Source organism: Schistocerca gregaria, chromosome 1 (assembly GCF_023897955.1).
Source record: "Schistocerca gregaria isolate iqSchGreg1 chromosome 1, iqSchGreg1.2, whole genome shotgun sequence".
Taxonomy (NCBI): domain Eukaryota; kingdom Metazoa; phylum Arthropoda; class Insecta; order Orthoptera; family Acrididae; genus Schistocerca; species Schistocerca gregaria.
The window spans coordinates 124,119,653-124,147,233 of record NC_064920.1 but is presented as its reverse complement, the minus strand read 5'-3'; the positions used below and the strand labels follow the sequence as shown (position 1 = coordinate 124,147,233).

Genomic DNA, 27,581 nt, shown 5'->3' with positions numbered 1-27,581 from the left:
GTGAAGAAGAAAACACTACTATGATGTTGAGGTAAAGAAAGCAACAGGTGATGAAGCACTGTTGATGAATCAGTGCAATATTTGGCAGCATTATGAAGATAAAATGGCTTCTAAAGTGATTCAAATATGCCAAGTGGTGTGCTAAAGGATGCCTTTGGGCTGTCTTCCATGGTGACTGGTATCTGCATGGATGCCTTAATGCTGCCAAAAACACTGAAGTACTGCTGAGGGCATAGTTGAAGTAGCAAACTCCTGGAAGAGGATATATGTCTGGGTTGGAGCATGCATTATGAGCACAATACACAATATTTGCCATAGGTCTGTCATGATGTATCCCTTTTCAGCATGAACTGGAGAGGAGAGGACTATAGTTGATATAGTTGAGTTGCTGTAAGTTGATCCTGACAGCTGTAGTGGCTAGGTGCAGCAGCTTCACAGGCCTACCTCATCCAATAATGTAATGCAATTTTATAAACATATCTGTGGCAAACAATTCAGTAGACGGCTATTGTTTTCACCTGCAGCTGTTAGTACTTCACGGCTGGAAGCCTGCAACAGTGCTACGAGCTGCCATGGACCTCGTTATGTGATCTTCACTAAAGGATCTGTTCATATGGTGAATGATGTCATTTCAAAGTGGAAACTCAAATTTGGCTTCACAGAAACAAATTTCTCCAGTGTGAAGTGTCATTGTCTATTGAAAACTGGAGGACTAAGTTTGCTGCATGTGTGATGTACTGTGTGGGGTCATTCTTTTCTTGGTGCTCCACGTGACAGCATGATGGCTGGAAAATGGTTGAGATGATCCTGATAATGCAGCATGGATGACCTTCAGTACAAAATTTGGTACAACATGGTAGAACCCAACAGTTAAGTTACTGGAGTCCTTGTCAATGAGATGAGAGCCAGGAATGTTAGGGAGCAGCAGAAAATGTGCTAATAAATCTGCACCAATGGATGGTTCTGTGATAAATTCAATGTTGAGTTTCCAGCTGAAGGTATAGTGAAATCCTAGATGTAGATGTGAAGGACAGACACCATAGATGGTGACAGACAAGTAACTGGTAGCCAATAGCTATAATGGTGCTGGTTGATCCCCTATGAGCATTGTGTGTGGACAGTCACACATGTCAGACTCTATTTCTATACGAAAACAAGGGACAAACTTTCTATCCAAGATGAACAAGCAATTTGACACAGTTTGATAACTGTACATACTCACTCATGGGTGCTGCTGGCTTTTGGTTGGTCACGTGGTAGACAACACTGGGAAGTTTGCTTGACAAAGATGCAGTGATTCCAATACATAGTGGTTTGGTCTTAGGCTGAGTAACATACATGAGTAGGCTAGTGAGAATGTGGTGATGTGGAAACACTAGCTGGCTGTGCATGACCTGCAGACACCTGATCTGCGATAGCTTTGATCAGTGGCAAAAGCACATAGAGAGCACAACAGGCACATTCCAGCACATAAAAAACACAATGGTGCATTAAGTACAAATAGATTTATTGATGAAATGGTTGGTACAAGAAACCAGTCAAAGAAACAATCACAATGCCACAAAGCACTCATCATAGGAGTGATAACTTAGTCCCTGCACAAGGCGTGCAAGGTCTGTTGTAGAAACAACCGCTAATAAAACATGTAGAGAATCCATCTCTTGGGTGACCACTGCACTCATTGGCATTTTGCTTAAAAAATATTTCAAAAAACTTCATACTCACCCCTTAATGGGGGTAAGACATTGAACCGGCCGACTTGGAGCAGGAGAGGCCCCACAGGACATTTTAATTTCCACTGTCTATACTTTTACAAATAAATTCATAAAACTTTGTCAGCGTGACCAGGAAGGATTCTGAATTCACACTCATAGAAATGGAAGTTCGAAAACATAATGAAGTAATTTTTTTAAATGTGAAATTTCATCATTTTTTCACCTACTAATGGCAACATTTGTTGCTATAGTAAAACTTTTCTTCATAAGTAAGAGAGATGGTTCGATGAATTTTGCACAGCATACAAACCATGCTTAAAGGTGTATGAGACTCTACAATTTTTCACATCTATTAAAAATTGAGGTAATTAACCACAAAATTTGTTTTTTCTAAACATGATGTTTACAATGCAATAGATCATTCGATTTTTCATGAATTAAATAAATTTTAGAGTTTCATACACCTGTAATGTGGTATGTATGCTGTGCAAAATTCATCAAACCATCTCTCTTACTTATGAAGAAAAGTGTACCTATAGCAACAAATGCAACCATTACTAAGTGAAAAAATGACGAAATTTCACACATAAAAAAATTTATTTTGTTATGTTTTCAAACTTCCACTGCAATGAGTACCAATCCTTCCTGGTAATACTGACAAAGTCTTATGAATTATTTGTCAAAGTATAGACACTGGAAATTAAAATGCCCTGTGATGCCTCTCCTGCTCTATGTCAGCCTGTTTGACATCCTAATTCCCTTAAACATTTTCTGTTTGGTTTTATATACTTTGGGAAAAATTTGATCTAAACAATGTACCATTAATCCATGGTGAATAGAGAACAAATTATAATATAGGGAATGGAACTTTTAGTCAGTGTGAAAGTTACTGACAACTGCATAAAACCGAAACTAAGTACTGTACCTTCCTGATTTGCAGGATGCATTAATTATTTTTGAATTTTTTTTTCTTTTTACTGTAGACCATGTACAGTCTACAGTGTTCTTGGACACAACAAAATGGAAAATCCTTTTGTTCCTCATCTACAATCAGTGGTCCATGAAAATCTTGCATTTAAGTAAGACAGCTTTCAACAATATCATTTTTACAGCTTTTAACTCTTTAACTAACCTTTTAGCGTCTAAATACACTATCTGATCAAGACTATCCAGACACCTGGTTGAAAATGACTTACAAGTTCGTGTCACCTTCAGTTGGTAATGGTGGAATTCAGTATGGTGTTGACCCACACTTAGCTTTGATGACAGCTTCCACAGTCATATGTTCAATCAGGTGCTGGAATGTTTCTTGAGGAATGGCTGCCCATTCTTCACGGAATCCTGCACAGAGGAGAGGTATCAATGTCAGTCAGTGAGGCCTGGTACAAAGTAGCATTCCAAAACGTCCCAAAGGTGTTCTGTAAGATTCAGGTCAAAACTCTGTGCAGGCCAGTCCCTTATAGTTGTGTTATTGTCATATAACCACTCCCCCTCATGCCATGCATTATGAACAAGTGTTCAAACGTAGTGAAAGATTCAGTCACCATCCTCGAATTGCTCTTCAACAGTGGGAGGCAAGAAGGTGCTTAAAACATCAATGTAGGCCTGTGCTGTGATAATGCCATGCAAAACAACAAGGGATGCAAGCTCCTCCATGAAAAACATGACCAAACCATAAAACCATCACCTGTTGGCAGTTACTGTTACTGTTGGCATTCGACACTCTGGCACATGAAGTTCATCGGACATTTGCTATACCCATACCTGGTCATCAGACTTCCACACTGTGTAGTGTGATTTGTCACTCAAAGAACATTTTTCCACTATTGAATCGTCCAGTGTTTTTGCTCCTTATCCCAAGAGATGTCGTTTGGCATTTACCAGTGTGATGTGTGGCTTATGAGCAGACACTCAGCCAAGAAATTGAAGTTTTCTCACATCTTGCCTAACTGTCATAGTATTTGCAATGGATCCTGATGCAGTTTGGATCCTACTTTTGACGTCTTCAGTTGCTCCACCATTTTTGGAAACAATGCTTCATAGATAACAAAAGCTCTCCACCTGCTCAATCTCCTCTTCTTTCACAGGTAGTGCATTCTTGTTCTTACTATTCATACTAAGCTCTTTAGTGTGATGTCCGAAATTAAAAAAAAAAAAGGTGAGTGGTAATTTTTTGTTTTGTTTTCTGTTGAAAGGAAAGAAAGAAAAAAGGGTGAATAAAGGTGAAGGGAAGTGGTTCTATTTTTACTGGAATGAACTTATTGATGGACATCACAAAAATTTATTTTACCTATATTTTTTTTTTACTCATCGAAGAAGACAACACAACACATATAAAAGAAATCATCACACTAATATTATCCACAGAATGATCGTTTCACAAGACACTTTCTAGCTCGACTGACTCTTAAGACTGCACAAGACTCGACTGACTCTACTCTCTCTCTGGACCACAGACTCTTCACGTCCCTCTGGACCAGAGATTTCAACTGTGATTAGCACGCCGATTATTTAATTAATCGTACAGCCGCTGGGCGCGCGCTTGGCGCGTCATTTAAATGGGGTTAAACGCACACCGCGAGAGGCGTGGGCTAGCGGTGTCTTACAGGTATCGCCACACGGCCCCCTCTACTGGTGCGTAAGTTTTTCAAACTTCGCGGCAGTACCAGATTTGAGTTGACGAACAAGGTTGTGCAGTGGTTGCACCAGCATTATACAACATTTTCAAACATATGACAAGTACATACATATATAAAGAATTATAGCCTAAAGTACAAAGTTTAAGTAAATATACATAAATTGTTGCACATTACAAAATAGCCACTTTGAAATTGATCAATGGATGATTCATTTTTTTTTTTTTTTTAGAGAGATGCCTGCACCGTTGGCAGTCCTGTTATTAAAACAATAGCTGCTACCCTGTATTCACAGTTCTTATTGTGTCGACCAGTGAGCACTATGCTTTGCCTCAGTTCAGTGTGGTGCGTCGTGCGAAGCACAGTAAAAGTCACAGCACCACAACTTTGTTTACTTTACAGTTTGCACATCAGGACAATAGGTAATGAATCTGCTTACGACAAAAGAACACAAAAGGTCATACAATTTGGTTTTAAGTTGTCGATGACAACAAAGTTCATGTCAGTATTGTTGGTGTTTAAGAGTGGCTGTGCGTGCACGAGTGCAGTAATTTTGATAAAGTGGTCCATCCACCACGCACCGCGGCACTGCGTACAGCCTCGCGCTCGGGTCCGCTGTTGAGGTATAATAGGCGGTGACACGTCTGGCGGCGCCACCCCTTACGACGGACGCGACAGTACTGGTAGCCGCATCCGAAGACCGTACAACGCAGACTTCCAAGCACTTTCCAAGGTAGGGATCACTGTGATACGCATCATTGCACTTTATCGTAGAATTTGAGATTAAACTTATCACTTTGTACGGAAAACACTTTTCTATCATATTTTTACTCTTGACTGGTTGATTTCTCTTTATCAACACTATTTGATTTTTTTTTTACACTGTCCAGAAGGGAGGTTCGACGTCCTGTTCCTTCTGAGAACACATTTTCGCAGACACTTCACTTTTGAGCAAAATTACACTTTGCATCTTTTCTCCTTTTATATTAGGTGCACATAGTAAGACTGTTTTGTGTGTAGCCTTCACAAGAGGACATTTAAGTTTTGAATAGGCAAGTTCAAAATTACATAGAAAAAATGGACATGTACATATACATAAAATAATTACCTACTATAGACATGAAATTCAATATACATAATACAAATGAACTTCTTCGTAGCTAAGTTGCTACATAGCCATTGAAATACTTTGCTAGTCGTGACCTGTGAAACTCTCCCAAAATTCATATTTATATAGAGAATACTAGTTGTTTACATCTTCAAAAACTTACAATTAGACATGTTTTGCTAGTCGTGTCCTGTGAAACTTTACAAAATTCAGATTTATATTGAGATTGCTAGTTGTTTACATTTACAAAATTTTACAATTAGACATGACATGACATATTTATGTACACGAAATTCAGGTTGTGCCATCTATTTCTTGCTGTGCATGTGCACTAACGGAGTACTATCTCCTTCTTTACAGAATATTGAAATCTATGGCATCTGCCATCAAGAATTCTGCAAAACTCGACGAGAGCCCCTAAGTGCTGCAAATTATGAATGGACAAAATATACAAAAGAATAGTGCAAAAACCTCACTACCCCACTATCCATCGTCCAGCAGTGGGCAAGGAGGTGGGAGTAGGATCAAGATAGAAGGATTGGGTTATATTCATATTTACAAAATCTTCATCAATACAGTAGTGTTTTCACACATGTGTGCGACGAATAGTGTATCTGTTTGCGTAACATATGCATCATAATCTTTGCCATTGCGCAAGTGTCACTGACTTTAAGCCAATTCATGTTGTATTCAGTTTCATCCTTTAAAGTTGATCCGAATTGCTGTTTAAGCAAAGAGAAATTCAATGATCATTGTCAATCACTTCCTGTAAATCAGTCAAAGATTTTTGCAAGAATCAATGTGAGTACCGTATATGGTTTAATTCACTCGTTGAATCAGTCATGTTTAGGTAAATATGCGCTTAATGACACGGTAGTTTATATTCCTGAAAAAAATTCGGTCAGTAAACGTACTAATAAATGACTATAGGATCCTTCCATAAGAGGTGTACTTTAGTGAGTATCACGTAGTAAAATAAATATATGAATTTCCTGTAGGTAAAGGAAAATGAATGCGCTTTAGTTTCCATAAAGACAAGAAAATCGCTGTGTCCACGAAGACAGCTGCGTCGTACTGCTCACACACAAATCTTCAAAAACTTATCCACTTTGCTGAAAGAGAAAGAAAAATCTCATACACCAAAGTATGTTTCCTTGTAATCGTGAATTGTACGTCGTACCGGTAGTCGTGTAGTTTTTGTTTCCTGGTCGAGAACATGAGCAGAGAGCGGGAGACTTCGTATCCTAGCAATTGTTTTATGAGAGTCGCATTTTCTTAACTCTGGTCCAGACAGAACGACATAAAATTGCATAACTTATATACTATCCCACTTACACAAATACATATGTCCATGTCCTCACAGTATCAAGTAATGAGTGCTAGATTTCACCTAAATTACTTCACAGGATAAAAACATTTTTTTAAATAGTGTTAATGTTAGTGAGTTCATAAGTTCGTAACCATTAAACACGACCTTCGTAAATGTAGAATACGAATCTTACGAAGGCAGCCTGCATGCATGGTACTACACAATTAGCCTGTGTAAAGAATGAGATTCTATAACGACAGTAATTTTTTATTCGCTACGTAAACAGATTATTTATTTCGCTGTGGCTGATAAACATTTTTCCTCCACAATGACCTATGTACAAAATTTACATTTGTTACGATGGAGAGCACACAAACTCTTTATGCCAAGCGTGAGATAATGGTTTTTTAAATAGGGCACATACCAAATAAGTTTTTCTTTCTCCTTTTTTATTGCCTACACGGCGAATCATTTCTCATTAACATCTATCAGTATTCATACACACGTATCGTTTTCATTCATACAGCTTCATATAATTAATATTCACCTTTCTTCTCATAGAACAGCTTCAATATAAATCGCAAATCATCAAATAATACTACGTGGTGGCATCATTGGCTCACACACAACGAAATCATCATCATCGTCATAAAAACTACCTTATAAACTAAAATTCACATTCATTCTTTCACACTCATTTCAGCACAATCATTCACTCATGCTGGCGTATAGTATAGCATTCTGGTGGCTCTCAAATTCATCACAGTTATTAACATAATAAAATCTTTTTTCTTGTACATAGTTTCCTGTTCTAGAAAATGCCTGTTTAAGGAGTAAGTTTGGTCGCTAACTTCGTTGTCCTTGGCTAGTAGTCAAATTATTCGTAGCATAGTAAATATAACGTAGATTAAATAGTTCTTGGAATGCATGTAATGTTTAACGTAGATTTGCTATAGTCTAATGCGTTATGATTCTTTGCATTGACTAACAATTAACACTAACATTTTAGCTGTAACTAGCACATCCTTTCTCTTTCTCTTACTTTACATACTGCTTTAAGTGGTGGTGGGCGTAAAGTCCTTTAACTTTCTGTGTTATAGGGTATGCTAATAAATAACATCCAGGGTGAGGAATATCGACGATCCGGTATGGACCTGAGTAAACTAATTGCCATTTCTTAAGCAAACGTTTTAGCCTCGTAGATTTGGGATGGGTTGTGAGCAATACCAAATCATCAATTTCGAACACACGTGTCGGTCTGACCCGTTTATCAAATTTTTTCTTCCGGAGCTCCGCAGTGTGTGCCAGGGTAATGGCAGCTTGCCTTACCTTTTCCTGCAAAGAAATATCGTTCGAAGACAACTTAGGCAGGGGACTTGACCATGAGTTTTTTTCTGGTTCGTCTGATAATAACTCGGCAGGTGAGAATCCGGTTGAACTATGTGGCAAATTGTTCACAATGTACTCGAACGGAGCGAGGTATTCTATCCATTTGGAATGTTTTGTAGAAGAATGGATGCGCATAAATTGATTAAATTCTTTAAAAATTCGCTCAACGGGGTTACCCTGTGGGTGAAATCGGGAAGTAAGAACATGTTTAATATCGGAATCTTGCAGAAATGATTTCCACTTTGCACTCGTAAAGTACGATGCATTGTCCGTTAGGACAGCGACAGGTTTTCCGACGCGGGCTAGGTAGTCGGCCGAAAAGCGTCGAATGATAGCCGCAACAGTGGCTGTGCGCAAGGCGTACAATTTCACATACTTAGTAAAAACGTCCAATATAGCCAAAATGTATTTAGCACCACCGCGGGATTGTGGATAGGGTCCGCCAATGTCTACGGAAATCAAATCAAGCGGTTGCTTTGGAAGAATGGGATGCAATTCAATTGATGCATGTTTGTTCAAATATTTTGCCTTCTGGCAAATGATACATTTGCGAATGACCTGCAGGACTCTACGTCGCATGTTAGGAAAGTAGCAGAAGCGTAGGATCTTGGCGGCACATTTATTAATGCCATAATGTCCCCAGGTTTTGTGGGTGAACAAAATGAAGTCGTCAACATAAGCTTCCTGGTAAACATACCAACCAACGCTCTGACACGAGATGGGAACGATGAAACAGTACACCATTGTTGATCTTGTAGTAATTTTGAAGATTAGAATTTGAATTCTGACATAATTTTGTTTTTACTGTAGACCACCTAGGATCGGCATCTTGTAACTGTGCAAAATCCCTGCAGATTCGGTGATAGTAGCGGTTGTAGGATTCGTCATACATTAACATGACCTGAAAGTCGGAAGTTTGCTCATGCAAATCTGAAAGATTCTTCGCATCGTGCGGAAGACGAGAAAGAGCGTCCGCAACAATATTGGTTTCGCCGGAGATGTAAATAATTTCGAAATCGTATTCTTGTAACGACAAACACCAACGAGTGAGCCGGGAATGAAGTAATTTGCAAGACAGTAAAAATGATAAAGCTTGGTGGTATGTATAGATGCGTGTATGTTTTCCCCAGAAAAAATATTGAAATTTTCGCATAGACCAAATAATTGCAAGGGTCTCGCGTTCCGTAACTGAATACGATCTCTCGCATTCAGTTAAGGTGCGACTGGCAAAACTGATAGGTTTTACTATTGTTCGATCATGTTCAACAGACTGTTGAAACAAAAAGGCCCCAAGTCCATAAGATGACGCATCGGTCGATAGGCAGAAGTCTTTTGACCTGTCCGGATGACAGAGGAGTGGTGCATGGATTAATGATTGTTTAATTTTTTCAAAATCGGCTTGACATTCTGTAGTCCATCGCCAAAGGGAATTTTTCTTTAGAAGATTTAGAAGATGTGGGCTGTTAAGAGCTTGCTGTGTCACGAACTTTCTGAAAAATGACGAAAGACCCAAAAATGCTTTAAGTTGTTTTTTGGTTCGGGGTGCAGGAAAGTTGCGAATTGCTTCAGTCTTTTTAGAGTCCGGCCTGATGCCTTCCGGCGTGATGATGTGGCCAAGGAACTTAATCTGTTGTCGGGTGAACCTTGATTTTTCCAAATTGATTGTCACGCCTGCATCGGCGAATTTAATCAAAATTTGTATCTCCTCTAAACACAAGGTCTACTTCATTCAAATAATCTAGAAATTTCTTGATGTTAGTTTCCGGAACACCAATTAATTGTGTCCGGTAATGCAGGGGTGAATGACTTTTTAAGGTGTTAATCACATCGGCAAGTTTTGTAACACATTAAATAACAGAAATTATATTGTAATTGTCTAATAGGGGAAAGTAAGATTATTTATATAAAGTGATGTAAAATATTTGGATTTATTATGCAAGTTTTTGCAACACATAAAATATCAGAAACTATATTGTAATTGACTACATCCATACAATGTATATTGTTAACGGATGAATAAAGAGATTGATTGATTGATTGATTGAAGATCGGCCGGTTTTGACCAATAGTGTTTTGTCCAGGTATCTTTCAAAATATTGACGCAAAGTTTCTTTACGAGGGTTGTATGGTTCGGGACTGTGAACTTCACGTCGAAGTTGTTTTTGCTCATGTTCTGACCAGAATTCCTGCAGAAAAGCCTCTTCAAATTGCTTGAAAGTTTAATTTCGCCTTTTTATTTCAGCTCCCCATCTGGATGCTCGCCCCCTCAACAGATTACTTACAAAAAAAATCTTTTCCGCATCTGACCAGTTGTGCGGAAACATTCCGTCAAAAGACCTAATAAAAACAATCGGGTGCACCGCTTGGGTATCATCGGAACTGAACGTTGGAAAATAGGCATGTTTAATCATGTTACCGTCAACAATACCGACAGGCACTATAGGGCCTGAACTATTGTTCCCTGGTGAAACTTCATGGCACAAGGGTGGTTGAGAATTACTGTTTTGTGCGATCACTGAGAGCGGCTCTGTTTGATGTTTTTCGCTCGCAAGTGATTCGCTGTTAGACTGTGGAACAAACTGCACAGTGAAATTAGGCGGTGAACTCGTTGTGAGTGGGGTTGTAGGCGGAACAGTAACTACGTTAGAATCGGGAGTTAATAACTGAGAAATTTGGTTTTTTAAAGTGTTGGTCTCGGTTTGCACCTGCGACATGGCCTGGTGTAAAATCTCTTTTGTAGCGGTTTCTACCCTTTGCTCAATGAGCTTGTTGCAAATACCACATTCGTGCACTAATTTTTCTGCAATGTTTGCATTACACTCTAAAGAAAGCGATTCTGTTTTTTCCTCCAAATGGGAAATTTTTTCTTTCATTTCTAATTGTTGTAAGCATACTACGCTAACTTGTTGAGTAATACCTTCGATATCCATCGAAATTTTATTTTGTGCGGTGGTTTGATTTTGCACGAAATTCTGAACTAGATCATTGACCTGAGCCTGAGCGTTCGTGACCTGATCCAACTTGGTTTTACATGACTGCATTTCGGAATTTGTCACTGTTTGATATTTAACAAAGGAATTTTCGTGAGTGTTTACACGACATGACAATTCGTTGAAACTTTCGGTCAATTGTGTCGTTTTTGAATTAAGTTCTGAGATTTCGTTAGCCTGTTTTTCCAGAGTAGATGTTACCTCAGAAGACAATTGATCGATTTTGCTGTTTAATTCTTTTGTACTCTGCTCCTGTTTATCAAATCTAGTGTCTAGTTTATCAAACCTTTCATTAAGGATGCTATCCATACTTCGCGTAAGAAGTTGTATTAAAATTCCGTACTGATTCGGATCAATGTTTGGATCATTGTTCCTTTCACTAGAGTTGTGCAAATTAGGATCGGAGTGGGAAATCCCTAGTTGGACACGTCTACTATCGTTTTCCATAGGGTCAGGATTATTGGGTGTGTCACTTGATGAATTACTTTCGTTACTTAGTATTATTTGATGTGATACACCTGCAGTAAATTCCATAGATTCTGGGCTGGAAAAGCCTAGGAAAGGGGATGCTGATGATACAGTAGCATCACCGTTATCAGTTTGCTGTTGCTGTTGTTCCATTTTTGCCAATAATTAACAAACGTGAAATATACAAATAGTACACCCAGAATGGCGATGGCTTGCAAAGTACAAAAGATAAATAAAATTTAAATAGTTAGACGGTAATAACTATTACTTGATAGAATTTCCAAAAATGTCTGAATTATTATTGTGGTTGTAACCGTATTCGCGTAGCTAATCTGAAAGTGGTGACATGACGTAACAAACAGGATTGACTCATAACAATGACTTCTGCATATCTTACTGTTGAATTTCAATGTTACAATAATAGAAATTCCATTGACAAAGGGTATGATTCTTGTTTAGGGAAAGGCATGGGAAATGGGAATAAAAGTTAGCATAGGCGGGAGGCGCACGCTGGACAATGGCATAGCAGAACAAATGCTTTTGCACTACTCACCGCGCTGCGTTGAAGCTTGCAGAAATCTTGGAAATTTTTTGGAAACAATGCTTCATAGATAACAAAAGCTCTCCACCTGCTCAATCTCCTCTTCTTTCACAGGTAGTGCATTCTTGTTCTTACTGTTCATACTAAGCTCTTTAGTCTTAGCTGTGTTTATTTTTAATACAGCTCTCTGCGCTTCTGCTTCTCACTCATATCCTTGAAAACATAGGTCAGGAGACAGATGTTGTTTCAAAAGTCCAGGTCCTCAAGGCAATCATATACAGTCCATTGTATAATTCTTCTTTTCTCTCAGGTTACCTTCTTCATGACATCATCTAATGTCAGAAAAACAGCAGTGCCTTACTCCAGATTTAAAATGAATGGTTCTGAGTGATTTCCATCATGTTTCACCTGGCAGTTATATTACCTGTACATCATCTTCATGATACTGATGATCTTTGGAGATATTCTGTAACTCTGCATTGTTTTCCAGATGGCTTCATGCTGCACCCTATCAAAGGCTTTTTCAAAGTCAGCAAAAGCCAGGTACAAAGGAGACCAGTATTCTAAGGATTGCTCAGTAATGATCCTTGAGGTGTTGATTTGGTCTGTTCATGATCTGCTTTCTACTAGTGATGGTAGAGCACTTGCCCAAGAATGGCAAAAGTCCCGAGTTCGAGTCCCAGTCCGGCACACAGTTTTAATGCATTAGGAAGTTTCATATCAGCGCACATTCTGCTGCAGTGTGAAAATCTCATTCTATCAACCTCAAAGTCTTCTGCTCCTCTCATGGTCAGCTACACGTAGCTTGCTCTTGGGTAGCAAATTCAAAAAATCTGTACATATATAACATGGATAATAAAATGAAATGATGTTTTGATTGTCGATCAACATAGATACTGAGAAATTTATGGACAGCTACTCCCTCTATGGTCTCATTTTGTACTTTAAGGCTTTTCTATTAGGTTTTCTACTTATATAGAAGTTCTTGTGATTAGTCTCCTTATATTAAGAGTTAACAGTTGGGGACAGACATAAGTGCCGTGTGAGCTTTCTCCTAACATTTATGGTGTCCTATTTGTAATTATTATATTATTGTTGTCAGCAAGTAACACTGTTTCATCTTGTGTGACCTGTAGAGGCAAGCCAGTAATGTATGAGGTAGTTCAAAAAGTTCTTAGAGTGGAACAGAAAGATATGAATCACACAAGTGTAACTTTTTTATGTTTCAGTGTAGGCTCCCTGTGTACTAATACATGTGGCGCAGTGATGTTCCAATACCTTGAGCTCAATTCAAAAATTAGATTCTTTTTTGCCTCCAAAACACTGTCAACTTTGGCTGTCCATTCTTGGTTTGAAGACAATCTCTATCCATCATAGAAAATATTGAGCTTGAGGAAGAGATGGATGTTTGATGGAGCCAAATAAGGTGAGGCTGTCAACAATTCATATCTAAATCGATGTTTTTTGTCATGGCATTGACACTTGTCTGTGTGCACATACTGTCTTGTTGAATGATGACTTTCTTTCCTGCCAAACCTGGCCTTCATTTGTATATCTTTTACTGTAGTTGGTCAAGGAAGTTAGTATAACATTATTCTTTAATTGTTTCACTTGAGTAAAGGTAACGTATCAGCAGAATTCCTTTTGCATCTCTGGAAACAAACACCATGACCTACCAAGCTGACGTTATTGTCTTTGTAAAGTTTCCCAGCTTAGGACAATTTTACAGTAAGCAAGTGATTACACTCATGAATCAATTTGTTGACACAATCAGTTTATGTTCACAAATGTAAGTCCTGCACTCTTTTAGCATTTCAAAGCAAATAAGAAAAATCCTTCTTAACAATAAAGGGAAAACTTCTTGGACAACTTAAAGTTCTCGGAAAAAAATGTAAATAAATATTTATGTGAGACAATCCTCTGAAAAGTCCTATTGCAAAAAAGTGCCTATCTTCTTAGGATGCACAGTATGCAAAAAATTGAAGTTCCATCTCATGAGCAATACAACGAGTTTGAGCCTCAGAGTCCATAACTAGAGCAGTAGGTCATCACGCCCATTTGTTCCAGGTGGCAGGGGATCATCAAGTCTGGGCAGTGACATAGTGCTGGGAAACTTCTGCTTCTGCTAACATAGATTGAACTGTCTGTTGCTTGCTGGGTGAAGGACGTTACACCCATATGGTGGATGACTACTAGATAGCTATTGGTCTGGCAATGTGTGCTCAAACTAGGTGAGGAATATGGACTGCAGATGCACCCAAAGATCCATATACATGGTGGTGTCTACTGCTCTCATGAGTGCCTTCAGAACTAGCTTGCTTCCTGCAGGACAGGCTTAGTTCAGCTGACTTTGACCAATGTGCCTACAGAACTGGAGCAAGGAGCTGCATAACTGTGTAACGTTGTGAGTTGGCAGTTTGTAGGAGACCCCAGATACACACCATATCTTCCCCAATTCTCGAGAAAGACCAAGAGGGGCAGAGACTGTAGTGAGAAACAAAGGCATCATCACTGCCAGAAGCATTGCCACAGGGTGAGGTAGGGGTTGATGGTGTGTTGAAATCCATTGGGATGGTGAATGGAGTCATCGTCTGGCTGGGCACACTAGAGGGTGGAAGCAACACATCTGCTGGGTGAGCAGCAAGCTATTCAGAGTCCTTTTTATCTGAAACATAGAACTGAATGGCAGAGTCTGTTGGAGGCCAAAAACCATGTCAGGGGCAGTATTGGTTGATGTGCTGTAAGAGTTGGGAGCACTCGAGGAGTGTGATGAGAAACGTAGCATGCCTCAGAAGATGGGAAACAGTGGTTGTCAGCTACCGGGGATAGCCACAGAAAAAATTCATATCCCACATCAGGTCCCTGGGAGACAAACAATGTTGGTGGGAAGAGGAGGAGAAGGAGGATGGTCTGTCAGGTGGAGAATGGACAGAGAAGAGTGGAGAGGGCAACCATGGGGCCACTCTACCAGAGAGGATCCCTCCATCAGAGTTCCTCCATATGATCTGTGAAAAAGATGAAGATTCTCATGAGAGGAGTGGTACTCGTGTAGTTTAGACAGTTGACATTTAAAAGTCTGCAGAAAATGCTCAGCAGTGCCATTAGAGGCAAGGTGTAAATGCATGGTGGGAATTAAAGCAATTCTGTGAGCAGCACAGAAGGCAGAAAATTCAGAGGAAGTTAGCTGAAGTGCATTATCAGTGACAACAGATGCATGGAGGCCCTGTAGTGCGAAAATCTGGGTAATTGCCCAGATAGCGTGGGAAGAGAAATTGGAAGACTTGCAGACCGCAAACAGAAAACAGGACACAGCAGCATGCATGATGGTAAACCACATAGAGTCAAGAATGGGGCACTCAAAGTCCAGAAAACGGCAGTGGACGAACGTGTTAAGTAATGCTGAGGTGGGGCCCTCACCATTTCTGGCAGGTGGAGCAAGCAGTGACCAAATCTCTAATAGTATAATCCATGCCTCATAAACATAATGGTGAGCCAGTCACTAGGTAAGAACAGTCCACCAGTGTCCTTTGTGGAGCAACTGGAGGATGCGATTGCAGAGAGCCACTAAATAACCGTCCAAGTGCAGTTGTGGTCACCCTGGTGCAGGACAATGCTGTCCCGGGAAGATAGTTCCTGTTATTGATCCCAGAACACCTGAAAATCTGGGTGTGCCACAGCCTTAGGGTTGGGTGGCCAGCTTTGCCAGATGTACTGGAAGAGATGTGGAACAGTGGATTGTCTGCAGTGTGGAGCCACACAAGGTTGACATGCAGGAGTAGCTATGCAATGTCAGCAGCAACAGCGGTCAAGGTGGCAGCAGACTTCTGGATCAGTATTGAACACTGGGTCCTCTCCTAGTGAAGGCCAGGAAAGGAGGTCAGCATTGGTATGGTGGAGGGTGGAGCACAAAATGGTCTCATAGGAATAGACAGAGAGGAACACGGCACAGTGTTGGAGGTGGTGAGCTGTGTGGTGCTGAAACCCAGAGGAAGTGCAACAGGGGCTTTTAGTACATACTGAGGGTACATGGGCGCCCGTAGACATAATCATTGGACTTTATGAACCTAAAAATAATGGCCAGTGCTTATTTTTTGATTTGGCAGTAATTACACTAGACAAAATAGTTTCTGAGACTAGTTTCAGAGACAAAGGCAGTTGGCTGCACCACCTCATTGATCACTTGGAAAAGAACAGCTCCCATACCGTAATTGGAGGTACCAGCAGAAGGTGTACACAGCTATCATAGGTCATAAGGCAGGTAGGCTTGAGGAGCACCTGTTTTAGTAAGTGGAACAGCCTGCCACACTCAGGGGACCAGAGGCACTGGACATTCATTCAGAGGAAGTGAGGAAGAGGCCTGCAATGGCAGTTGCATTGAGAGAGAAATGACCTAAGACAGATTCGAGTTGATTTTTGTGGCAAAGCATAGGGAGCTTCTGGATCACCTCAATGGACTGCATGACAGGGTAGATGCTTGAAGCACATAGGATGTGGCCAAGATATTCTACTCATTGCACTAACAGGTCACACTTGTCCTTGTTACAATGGAGACCCACATGACGAGACACTGCAAACAAAAGATTCAGATTGTCTAAGAAGTCTTAGACAAAGGCACCAGTAACCAGGATATTGTCCAAATAGTAGGCAGCCTGGGTAACATATAGCAACAGTTGTTCAAGATACTGCTGGAAAATTACTAATGAACTCATGATACTGAAGGGGAGCTGATTGTATTGTAAAATACCAAACAGGATATTGATAACCAAAAAGTCCTGGAGGCTGACGCCAAAGGACTATGCATGTATGTGTCACAAAAATCAGTTTTTGCATAAATCTTGCGAGCACCCAGTTGATACAAAATCTCCTTAGTTTAGGGGGTAGGGTAAGAGTCCACTACTGACTAAGAGTGGACTATGACACTGAAAATGCTGCTGATGTGTTTCTGACCCGTATTCTGTCAATAAATGGTTTTCTTACCACTAATAATTGTATAAGCACTTAAAAACACTGCTTATGCAGTGAATGCAGTTGGATTTCAATTAACAGTCTGGAAAAAAATGGTTCACTACACTCAACTGTGTAAACCACGTCAAATTCACTTACACTACTGTGAAAGCTTCTTTTATGTGCTTAAAAATTATGTTCTTCAGCTATGTAGTGTGCTAACTAAGAACATTTCTTTCATGTGATACAGCTCTATTTTTGAATAGGCCTACAGATTCTAATATACTTACTGAATTGTTCTCTGAAGAGCATTTGTCATTTTATAGTAAGCCAGATGTTTTACCCTTATATGCAATTTAGAAATACTGATGCACTTTTAGTACCATTCCAGATTTATGAACATAAAGAACTAACATTATAACTATAGTAAAACCTGATTTTACATTAGCAGACTGTACATTTTGCCGCCATTTTCGTTTGATCCTGTCCTAAGCTTTTTTCTCTCTTAACTACTTGTTTTCCTGCTATTAAAAATTGACATTTGGAAATAACTGAAGGATATCTTGTCATCCTTCCCTTCAAACAACTTTTAGAAAGCTCTATACTCCCCTCTTCCTAAATTAATTGGATCATGATCATAAATTATTCAGTTTTTTCTTCTCCTTTCATCAGTCGACACAATAACAATACTTAAATTTTACTGTCTGTTCATTTCAAACAAAACTGTGTGTTTAAAAACAATAAATAATTTATGTAACACACTAAAATTAAATGAATGGGTTTGATGATGAAAGTACATTGCCTTTAATCTGCTGACTCATGTGGCGGCGACAGTGATTTTTCTGCCGTGTGTGTAAACACTGTAATTCTGACAATGGCGATGGTCAGTTGATATGGCGGAATATTTCCGCTGTGAGTGTAACTGGCCTTAAAGATCTGGTGAGAAAGAGTGTGGCCTGGCAGTCAGACCTGTGGCCTTGAACAGCAACAGCAATGGAAAGGCCGCATCGTTGTTGTATATAGGTGTCGGTCACACAGAGCACAACTCTGGCTGGCTCACCACACCAGCTGACGTCTAGGTTCTACACAGATAGGTTCACAGTAGACCGGAGCGGCTATTTGCATTTGCTGGTGAATTTGACAGCAACAGCATGAGGCAGATCTTTGATACCATGCTACACATGAAGGCTGCTATGTGATGAGGTTCTGTCTGTTTCCACAGTGTGACAGCTGTATGTTTGGAAACTGGCACGTCCAGGATATATTATAGGAACAAAGCCTAGAAACACAGGTGGCCCTTGTGACTCCTAAGGGATTGAGACCACTCATTTCTAAGTCATTATCAAAGTATCACAAACAAGCCATCATTGTCTCAATAATCATCAGTCACTTATTAGTTAACATCTCTCTACAATTTGCCATATCAATCAAAGGCCTGGATGGTTAATGGCATACCCTCGCTTGCAATACTGAAGTAAATGACAACTGGCAAATGTTTCAAACTTCGTCCCAATATGGCTACTCCACATGATCATAGAGAGGAGACAAATAAAACTAGAAATGAATTTCTGAGTAAAATTTGGATGCTCTGCAAAGTTTAGATTCGTGTGCTATGCTGTATTCTTAGAGGCAGACGCTCTAGTGTCAGCCACATGAGTTTTTAGATGAATTCAGTGTTTCTCACACATTTGCTGTAAAGTTGACTCATTTTAAGAGTTAATGCTGTGGGAATATTCTGAATTGCTCTCATAAATGAACATTTAGAGGCACAATGCCATGTCAGTAAATGCACCACTGCATGAGGGTTGTTAATAGGTGCTTAAAATAAATAATAACAATTTCAGATTGTTAAATGGGTAAAAATAAATTATTTTCTCTTTTTAAGTAAGAATAAGTCCTTCATTTTCACCTGCCTTAATACATTTTTTTGCTATTTACACTTTTCTCTGTTAGTCCCCTGAGAAGTGAAAAAAAACAAGGCTTTACTTTCTATATTGTAAAGTAAAAACCAAATGTTCACAATAATTTCCACAACCCATAACAGATTCATGTCTTAACAAATTTTGTGAACTTTGGTTGTAAGGATAATGTGGCTGTTTTATTGTTACAAACATATTAATGTAGTTTGAAATACTGTTGTAAATTTAATATTAAGAACAAAAGAAGGCATACGATTGTGGAAATCAGTTCTGTTACTAATAACGTGCAAAACTTGACTACTCACATACCTGCATTACTTAAACAGAAAATTAATTCGTCTCGGGTCCTTCCCATAACTATCTACCACTTTTTGGATAAAGTACTCCTCCTCTGATTTTATTTTATCACAATGAACTGACACCATACACAGACAACTGAGTCGATGATCTGCCATGGTAGTTCTTAGCCATGTTTTCACATTCGTGACAGTGCTGCAAACTAATTCATACAGTGTAACCTTCTTCAATTACTCTATTGTGATAATATTTCAAACAAGATTTAAAAATAATTAGAAGAAATGTTTCATCTGACTTAAGAAATTGTTTCAAAGTCTTTCGAATTAAGTAATTACAATCAGAAAAATGTTACTGTGATAATTAAGTACCTGAATGATCTTTCTGCAGAGCAGGTGGTTGCCAGTAAGCTAAGGGTATCTTCAAGGCTGAAGCTACGATGGGCAAGAATTTGGCTTTGTCCAGTAGATCAGTCAGGCTTAATTCAGCAATATCTCCTTCAGTTACTTTATCGCATTTCCACATACTGACCCATGTCTGTGCTTCTTCTGTGAAGTTATCTAAAAGATTGCCATAAAATCTTTTGATATTTTCAATTACCCTTTTCATATCTAGGTCACTTTGGGATTTCATTACCTTTGGGTGCAAGCAGAAAATATCAAAAGATGCCTTGTTATCTTCTGAAAACCGTTCTTGCAAGGACTGGACTAAGGAATCAAAATATGGAATAAAGAGAGATTTTCTGTAGTATTCACAAACTAGTGGATGATTTGAACAATGCGCTTGTCGTGCAACACTCACAGTTGTCAAATGCCAGTGACATCTATTCCAAGTGCACCATAGTTGCTTTCAGCACTTTTCATTATCATTTCAAATTCGGCTTCCGCATTTTCTCTGTCATCCAACAACATTTTTACAATTCCTTGAATTTTTTCTGAAACTTATAACAATTTAATGATTGTAGGATATTGGTGACAGGTTCTAGTTTCGCTGAATATTTTGCTATGACTTTTAATGTAACAATAAATGTTGGAGAAGTAAGTGTGCAGTAAAGTTGCCAGGCTTTCTGCTTAGTTTCACGATCTCCTTCTTTATGTAAAATTGCTAATGCTTCAACAATTTCTGAAAATTTATCATTAAATTTCCTTATAGACTTATGCTTCTCAGACCAGCTTGCCTCACACAGTTTTGAAGGTTCCCAACTAGGACTTTCCTTTGCGTGCTCCCCCGGAAAAAAGAAATTACTTGTTTGATAGTACCAATGGCATTTTTGACCTCTGGCAAGTTGTTCGAATCATTAAGTCTATGGCTAGCATAATGATAGAAGCGAGCCGTGGGATATTTCTCAGCAATTATCTTGTGTGCTCTGCCAATTTTACCAGCCATCGTACTGCACCTGTCAGAGACTTGTCCTACCATTTTATCTAGATTTAAACCCCAAGCAGATAAAGTAGATATTATTCTGTTGGAGATATGTTTTTACATCTAACCTTGCTAATGCTGAAAATCCAAGGAAGTCTTCTCTGACAACTTCAATTGCATGATCAAAATAACATGCAGAAAGAGAAAGTTGTTCTATGCCTGAAATATCCATTGTTTTGTCTGCCAAAACTGAAAATGATTTGCTGTTATTGATTGTATTACTCAAATCATTTCTTAGTACTTTGGCGCATACATCAAGTAAATCATTTTGGGTTCTATGAGAAACATAGGTAGCATTTTTAGGCACACCCTCAAAATGTTTCCGCAGTGTTTCATCACCTGACTGTACTCTAAATTGTAACAAATCATCAAATATAGCATTTGAATTTGTTTTTCCTCTTAAAGGTAAGTCATGTAATGCACCAAACAATACACAAGAAACAATAAATTTTAACTTTGCACGATTAGTTTGTACTAATTTCACAAGATTCTCATTGGCGAGTTCTGCCTCACTTTTAGTTTTGTTTGTCACAATACTAATGAAATTATTTGACTTTTCTATTGCATCTTTATGCCACTTGGAATTCATATGCATTCTTGCACATTCATGGAACATTTTGAAATTTGTAAATGGGTGGCTTATGAATGCACCATGATGACTACCATGCATTATTCGTGGGTGGAAAAGCACACAAAACTTGCAGAGGGCACTGCTTTGGAATAGACCAGCCACGGATATAATGACAGCCAGTCTGGTCGAAATGTTCTTTTTGTGCTGTGTATGTCATTCTTAAAATTATAACTTTTTTCAGGTTGCCATGGATTCAATAAAATCCTATACTTTATGCAACTGTCAATATCATTTTCTTCAATGTAGTTTCAGACATTGGGATACTGACCAGAATACTACTACCCTTTTCATCAACGAACTTGAAGCCAGCAGAGGTACTGACTTCGTCTTTATTTTCTCCATCAGCACAACTACTGGAATTTATAATATTGATGGTTGCGTTTGATTCACCCTTTTCCTGTGATACCTCATCATAGACAGTATCTTCTTTGACACCTCCACTTTCATTTGTAGTTTTCATTCGCTTATGAGGTACAAGATACTTACGTATATCTGTCATTTTGCCATTGTATACACTGCTCTTTTACATTCACAATGCACAAATGTCTATGCAAACCACTGTCCACTTACAACTCACCTAACTGAACGATGACTAAAGAACAGAAGCTGAAATCATATCACAGTGGTGAGAGGGAGGGAGGGGTTTTGGTTCAACAATGAAACAGCGTGGTATCCATTAAACCGCAAGCCAGCGTTCGTTTCGCGCGATAGTTTAGATCGGTTTCTGGTGATGGATGCGGAAATATTTATGCGAAATGTTCTTATTAGAACATAGCAAGACTCATCTAGAACATTGCAGAAATGTAGGTAGCTCATGCTACACCCTGCTAGATCATGTACATTGACATTAGTTCCAATGACGAATATTGCCTACTTCTACAGACAAGTAGCGATATTAGTGGCCACACAGTACCCTTGAACACTTCTTCAGCAAATTAAAAGGAACATAATATAGTATGCTAATTTAAATTAGCGTCTGACAATTGTTAACCATTATTTGAAATCTGAAAGAATAAAATTTTGCCGAGGGTGTTTTGTTGTGCAACTGTATTGTGTTGCCAGTTGAGGTTTATGAAGAGGTTTGTACCTAGAGAGGTGGGAACAGAGAGGGTGACATTTTAGTACTTTGTAAGTCAACACTTTCGAGATGGAACTCCTTATCAGATATGCATTGTTTACAGTTACTAAAATCTTGAACATTCCAACTATAGATATCTATTTTTAATTTTGTATTTTTTGTCATATAGATACTGTATCATAGATTATATTTCAAGGAAGATATCATTATTTTGCATTCGCGTTTAATGTCCCTTTATGACACAACTGATTCTTTTAATATGTGAAAGAACGAACAATGCGAGTGCCTTCAGGAAAAATGCTTAATAAATGTGGCTCACGAATGCATTTGTAAAAGTTAACAATAAACTGCTAGTTCATGTAATTATTCCCATTGTTGCCTCACTGTTGTTAATTTCTACCACATGTGGGTGTAGAAATAAAAACAAAGATACTTAGTAGGCAATAGCTGTAAGAGGATATATAACAATTTTGCACATCTTCAACAAATGAGATTTCTTAAAGAAACACACACAATTTTTAAATTTATCATCATTTTTTAATTTTAGTTTAGGTTCTCCTTTAAAGTTTTTCATTGCTCTAGCTCATCCTGTAATTCTGTTTATATATGTTTTATATCATTTTTACGTCATTTTATCAATATCTTCTGCTTATTTTAGTGGTAATTTTACAGGTATTTTAAATCATACATTACTGAGCCCTAAAGTTACAGGTATTTTTTATAATCGTAAACTGAATGAATTCTCACTAGGGGCACCTGCCCCCCCCCCCCCCCCCCCCCAACCCCTTTTTCCCTTCGGGCACCCCTCTCAACTGTTGGAGATGGGAGTGACGACACTAGCATCCTGTAAATGGCAGAGTTTCTGTCAGAGATGGTCTTGTAGTGCAAAAGTAATGGTCCAAGATATTTAAAACTTAGGAATTGCTGGTGGAAAAATGGCTCTGAAAATCCTTGACACCAGAAAGAAGAGAGTGCAGAAAACAATTTGGAGTACTTAGCAAACAAATCCGAGGCACAGGAAGTGACCTTCATCCGACTGACATGATATATGGCATTGTGAATCTGCAGCCCCAGAGTCGTGAAAGGGTGCAAGTTGATAAGGTCAGAGGTATCAGGAAATCCGACAACCAAAATCCAACAGCCAGAACGCATCCTTTGATAGCTGTGTTCCTGTACTGAAAATGTGCTGAGAGGGCATCCTTGATGGGAATGAGCTTGTTGCTAAAACTGTGTAGCTGGGTGTGGAATCCCAGGGCCTTATACATCGGCCAGTCAGTGATGGTGGCAGAGGATCCAGTATCAGTATGGAGAAGCCCCAGGATCCCATCAAGCAGAACTGGAAGAGACATTGATTTGAGGGAGGAAGGGACCATCGTGCAGACCAAAAGAATAGACGGTGTAGCATCACAGTCCCCAGAGCTGTCAGGTTTGCAGGCAGTATGAGACACCCAGTCAACAGACATCGCCAAGGAAAGGTGAACTTTGGACTGGTGGTTAGACTTTTCACATGCCAAAAACCTGGTGTTCAGATATGACACTGCTGCCGCTGACAGCTAATAAAAAATCAACTGCCGGAAGGAAGGGTAAAGGAAAGGTAAACGTTGGACTGGTGGTTAGACTTTTCACATGCCAAAAACCTGGTGTTCAGATATGACACTGCTGCCACTGACAGCTAATAAAAAATCAACCGCAGGAAGGAAGGGCATACACACAATGCCCACGCTTCTGGCCCATGTTTTGGGAGGGTTTGAGGGAGGCAGAAGGCTTCCAAGGCAGCTTACAGGCTAAGACCACTGCCAGATTCTGCAGGGATAATGCAGTGCACTGAGACTGCTAATACATCAGAATAATAGGGAGGCAAGACTCAAGAGAGGTAGCCTTAAGTTCGAGGAAATCATGATGGAGAGCCTCACGCACAAGGGAGGAAACATGAATGTTTACACTGGAAATGCCAATCATAAAAGTGTCCCCAGTATTGTATAATCCTCTACTGATAAGATTCATGAGACAGACTGTGACAATTTATAAAACTGTGGTTGGCCGCAGCCACATCAACGTTGGAATCAAAACAGTCAGAGACACTGGACTTCAGAAGATCATAGAAAACAAATTTATAAAACTGTGGTTGGCCGCAGCCACATCAACGTTGGAATCAAAACAGTCAGAGACACTGGACTTCAGAAGATCATAGAAAACAGAGTCTGGACCAGTCTCAGGATGCAGCTTTTGTATAAGCTGGTATACAAAGCAGCTGACTTTGTCCAATGTGAAGTGCTCTGCCGGGTGTTACCTGTCAGTCTGTGGATGAGGAAATGTTGTTCCATTTGCATTAGGTATCACAACCATGGCTCTACTTTGTGGTCAAACACACAAAAGGGAGGCAGTGGCTGCTGGAACTCCTGGTTGGGGTTGAGGGTTGTGTCGCTGTGCTTCGAAACCTCCAGTGACAAGTGCAGCCGACCCATGAGCTTCACCAGAAGAGCCCTGTTGGCCCTCTACATCTGTTGAAGCAAAAAGAGGATCAGATGGGTAAGGTCTATAGGCACATGTGCCAATGACATAGTGACAATAACACAGGAGCTCTATCTTTAACATTTATGTGATATTCTTGAAAATGAAGAGTCCCGACTTTGGGCAATTTTCCAGTAAGTACGTGATTATACTCATGAATCAATTTGTTGACACAATCATTTTTTTTCTTCACAAATGTAAGTTGTGAACTCTGTTGGCATTTCAAAACAAATAGGAAAAATCCTTCTTGACAATAAAGGGAAGACTTCTTGGACCACTTAAAGTTCTCAGGAAAACAACATAAATAAATATTTGTTTGAGACTATCCTTTGAAAAGGTCTCTTGCAAAAAAAGTAGCTATCATCTTAGTTTCCACAGTAGGCAGAAAATTAAAATCCCATCTCATGAGCAATACCAGGAGTCTGTGCCTCAGACTTCACAGCTGGAGCAGTAGGTCATGATGTACATTGTTTCTGGATGGCAAGGTCGGAATCAAATGTGGGCTGTGACATGGTGCTGGTGAATTTCTGCTTCTGCTGACAGAGACAGAACTGAATGCTGCTTGCTGGGTGAGGGCAGTCATACCCAGGTGGTAGAAGACTAGATGACTACTAGATACCTATTGGTCTGGCAATGTAGGCTCGTATTGGTTGAGAAAAATGGTGCTTCAGATACACCAAAAGATCCATTTATGTGGTGGCCTCTACCCTCTTGTGCATGCCCTCAAATCTAGCCTGCTTTCTGCAGGCAGGTGAAGTTCAGCTGGCTTCTGCTAGTGTTCCTATGGGGCTGGAGCAATGACATAGCAGTGTGACAATGTGGATTGGTAGCATTCTAGGAGACCACAGAAACACAATACTTTGATTTCTTCAGTGGTGTTGAGTTATCATGTTTCCAGTGCTATGACTGTTCTTTTGTCCGTGTGTTATAGTAATGGACCCAATATTCATCTGTCGTTACAAACTGGAACAAACTCTATGTTGGTTGCTCTAAAAAGAGGTCAAACATAGTTCACACATCTCCAATCAGTTGCATTTCTGATCCTGTGTTAAGAGTCATGGCAGCAGTCTAGCACACAGTTTTATCATATTCAATTCCACTGTTAAAATGTGATATGCAATTCAGATGACATACTTATAGCTTCAGCAGTTTCATGCATTTTCAGTTGCCATTCCTCCAAGACCATTTTATGCACTTCTGCAGTTACTTCTGGGATAGTGGCATCTGCATTTATTTCTGGGTTAATGGCATATCTTGGCTGATGACTAAGCAAATTATCATCAGAGTTTTCCTGACCAAATTTAAACTTATTTGTTCACTTGACAACCAGTGAATATGAAGGAGCAGAGCCCTCCAGTGTGCCCAGAAAATCAGCTTGAGTTTCCTTTGGTTTCATACATTTCTTTATTTCAGTATTTTCCATCCTCAACAAACTGTGTAGTTGCAGGTTTTTGCGTGGTGCTACAAGGGGATGTCATGAACAACATACTAAAATTCCTGAGTGTTGATATGTGAGGGGGAAGGGGTGCTAAAAAGTCACATTCTCCTCATGTTTTTCTCAAATAGCTTAGAAACTGTGGAACATATTAAAAAATTTTCAAAGCACAAAATCAAACTACCTGAAATTTCCTGCAGAATAATTTTGCAGACTGTCAAAAATACTGTTTTAACAGTGCAAAAAGTAATGTTTATTATTAAGTAAAATGGGTTAAAAACAATTACAAAATGTGTATATGACAGCTATGTATGGTAGAGCCATAGTATGGGATAAATTATGTTCCATGGGTGCAGAATGGAGTGTGAGGGAAGGTATGTTGTTACAATCTATGTAAATATCTGAACACTGTTCTACACTGCCAGAAGTGAAATTGATTCTTAGCCATCCTGTACAACTGCTGTGGTGTTCTTATGGGAAAGGTAATTTTTTAAACTATGGGTTCCGCTCGATTTTCAATTTACGTACAGACTATACCTTAAAAGCATTTTCTGTCCAGTTTTCCTATATGAATAGGCAAAATAACTTCATTGAGCTTGTTTGTATATAGTAGAGTTCCTTTCTTGTGTTAAAAAAACTTTTATGTAAAATACATTCCTTTAAACAGTGACTGGAGAGTATTTAATTTGTAACTGTGCTCTTGTTAGTGTCCTGTGTAGGGTTGGTTTGAAAGGAATTATATTGGTGAATGTGACAGCTGTTGCTGTCTGTTGCGGACAGCATATTGTGAAGCTGTGTAATTGTATTGCAGTCGTTTGGTGGTGAATTAATGAAACACATTAATGTTATTTTGCTTCTCATGTGATTAATTGTGTTAATGGGTTTCTGCACAAATCTTTTCCACACAGGAATTTTTGGCACACATATAGCCAGTTGCACTGAGTGGTGCCACTAACCACAAATTCATGGTGTTTCTTCAAGATAAGTGTGGATATGTGTGATTGAATGGCCCTGATATGTTACAGTCTAGAACAATAACCTACTATAATCGATCACTTGACTTACACTGAGGTGACAAAAGTCATGGGATACTTCCTGACATCGTGTCGGATCTCTGTTTGCCTGGCACTTGAATTGTCCAGAATGTACCTCAAACCAGTCATGAACCCTTGTGGCCCGGTGAAATTTCAC

At 39.2% G+C, this 27,581-nt stretch overlaps 1 protein-coding gene across 1 annotated transcript in view; it reads left to right on the top strand.

Moving 5' to 3' along the window:
* Nucleotides 1-13,538: 13,538 nt before the first annotated feature.
* The window catches only part of LOC126334754 (uncharacterized), a 354,076-nt gene continuing 340,033 nt past the window's right edge, over nucleotides 13,539-27,581 (top strand). Inside the window, exon 1 of the mRNA XM_049997334.1 lies at nucleotides 13,539-13,582. Coding sequence (XP_049853291.1) covers nucleotides 13,568-13,582 — 15 coding nt within the window. The 5' untranslated portion in view covers nucleotides 13,539-13,567. The remainder of the gene's footprint in view (nucleotides 13,583-27,581) is intronic.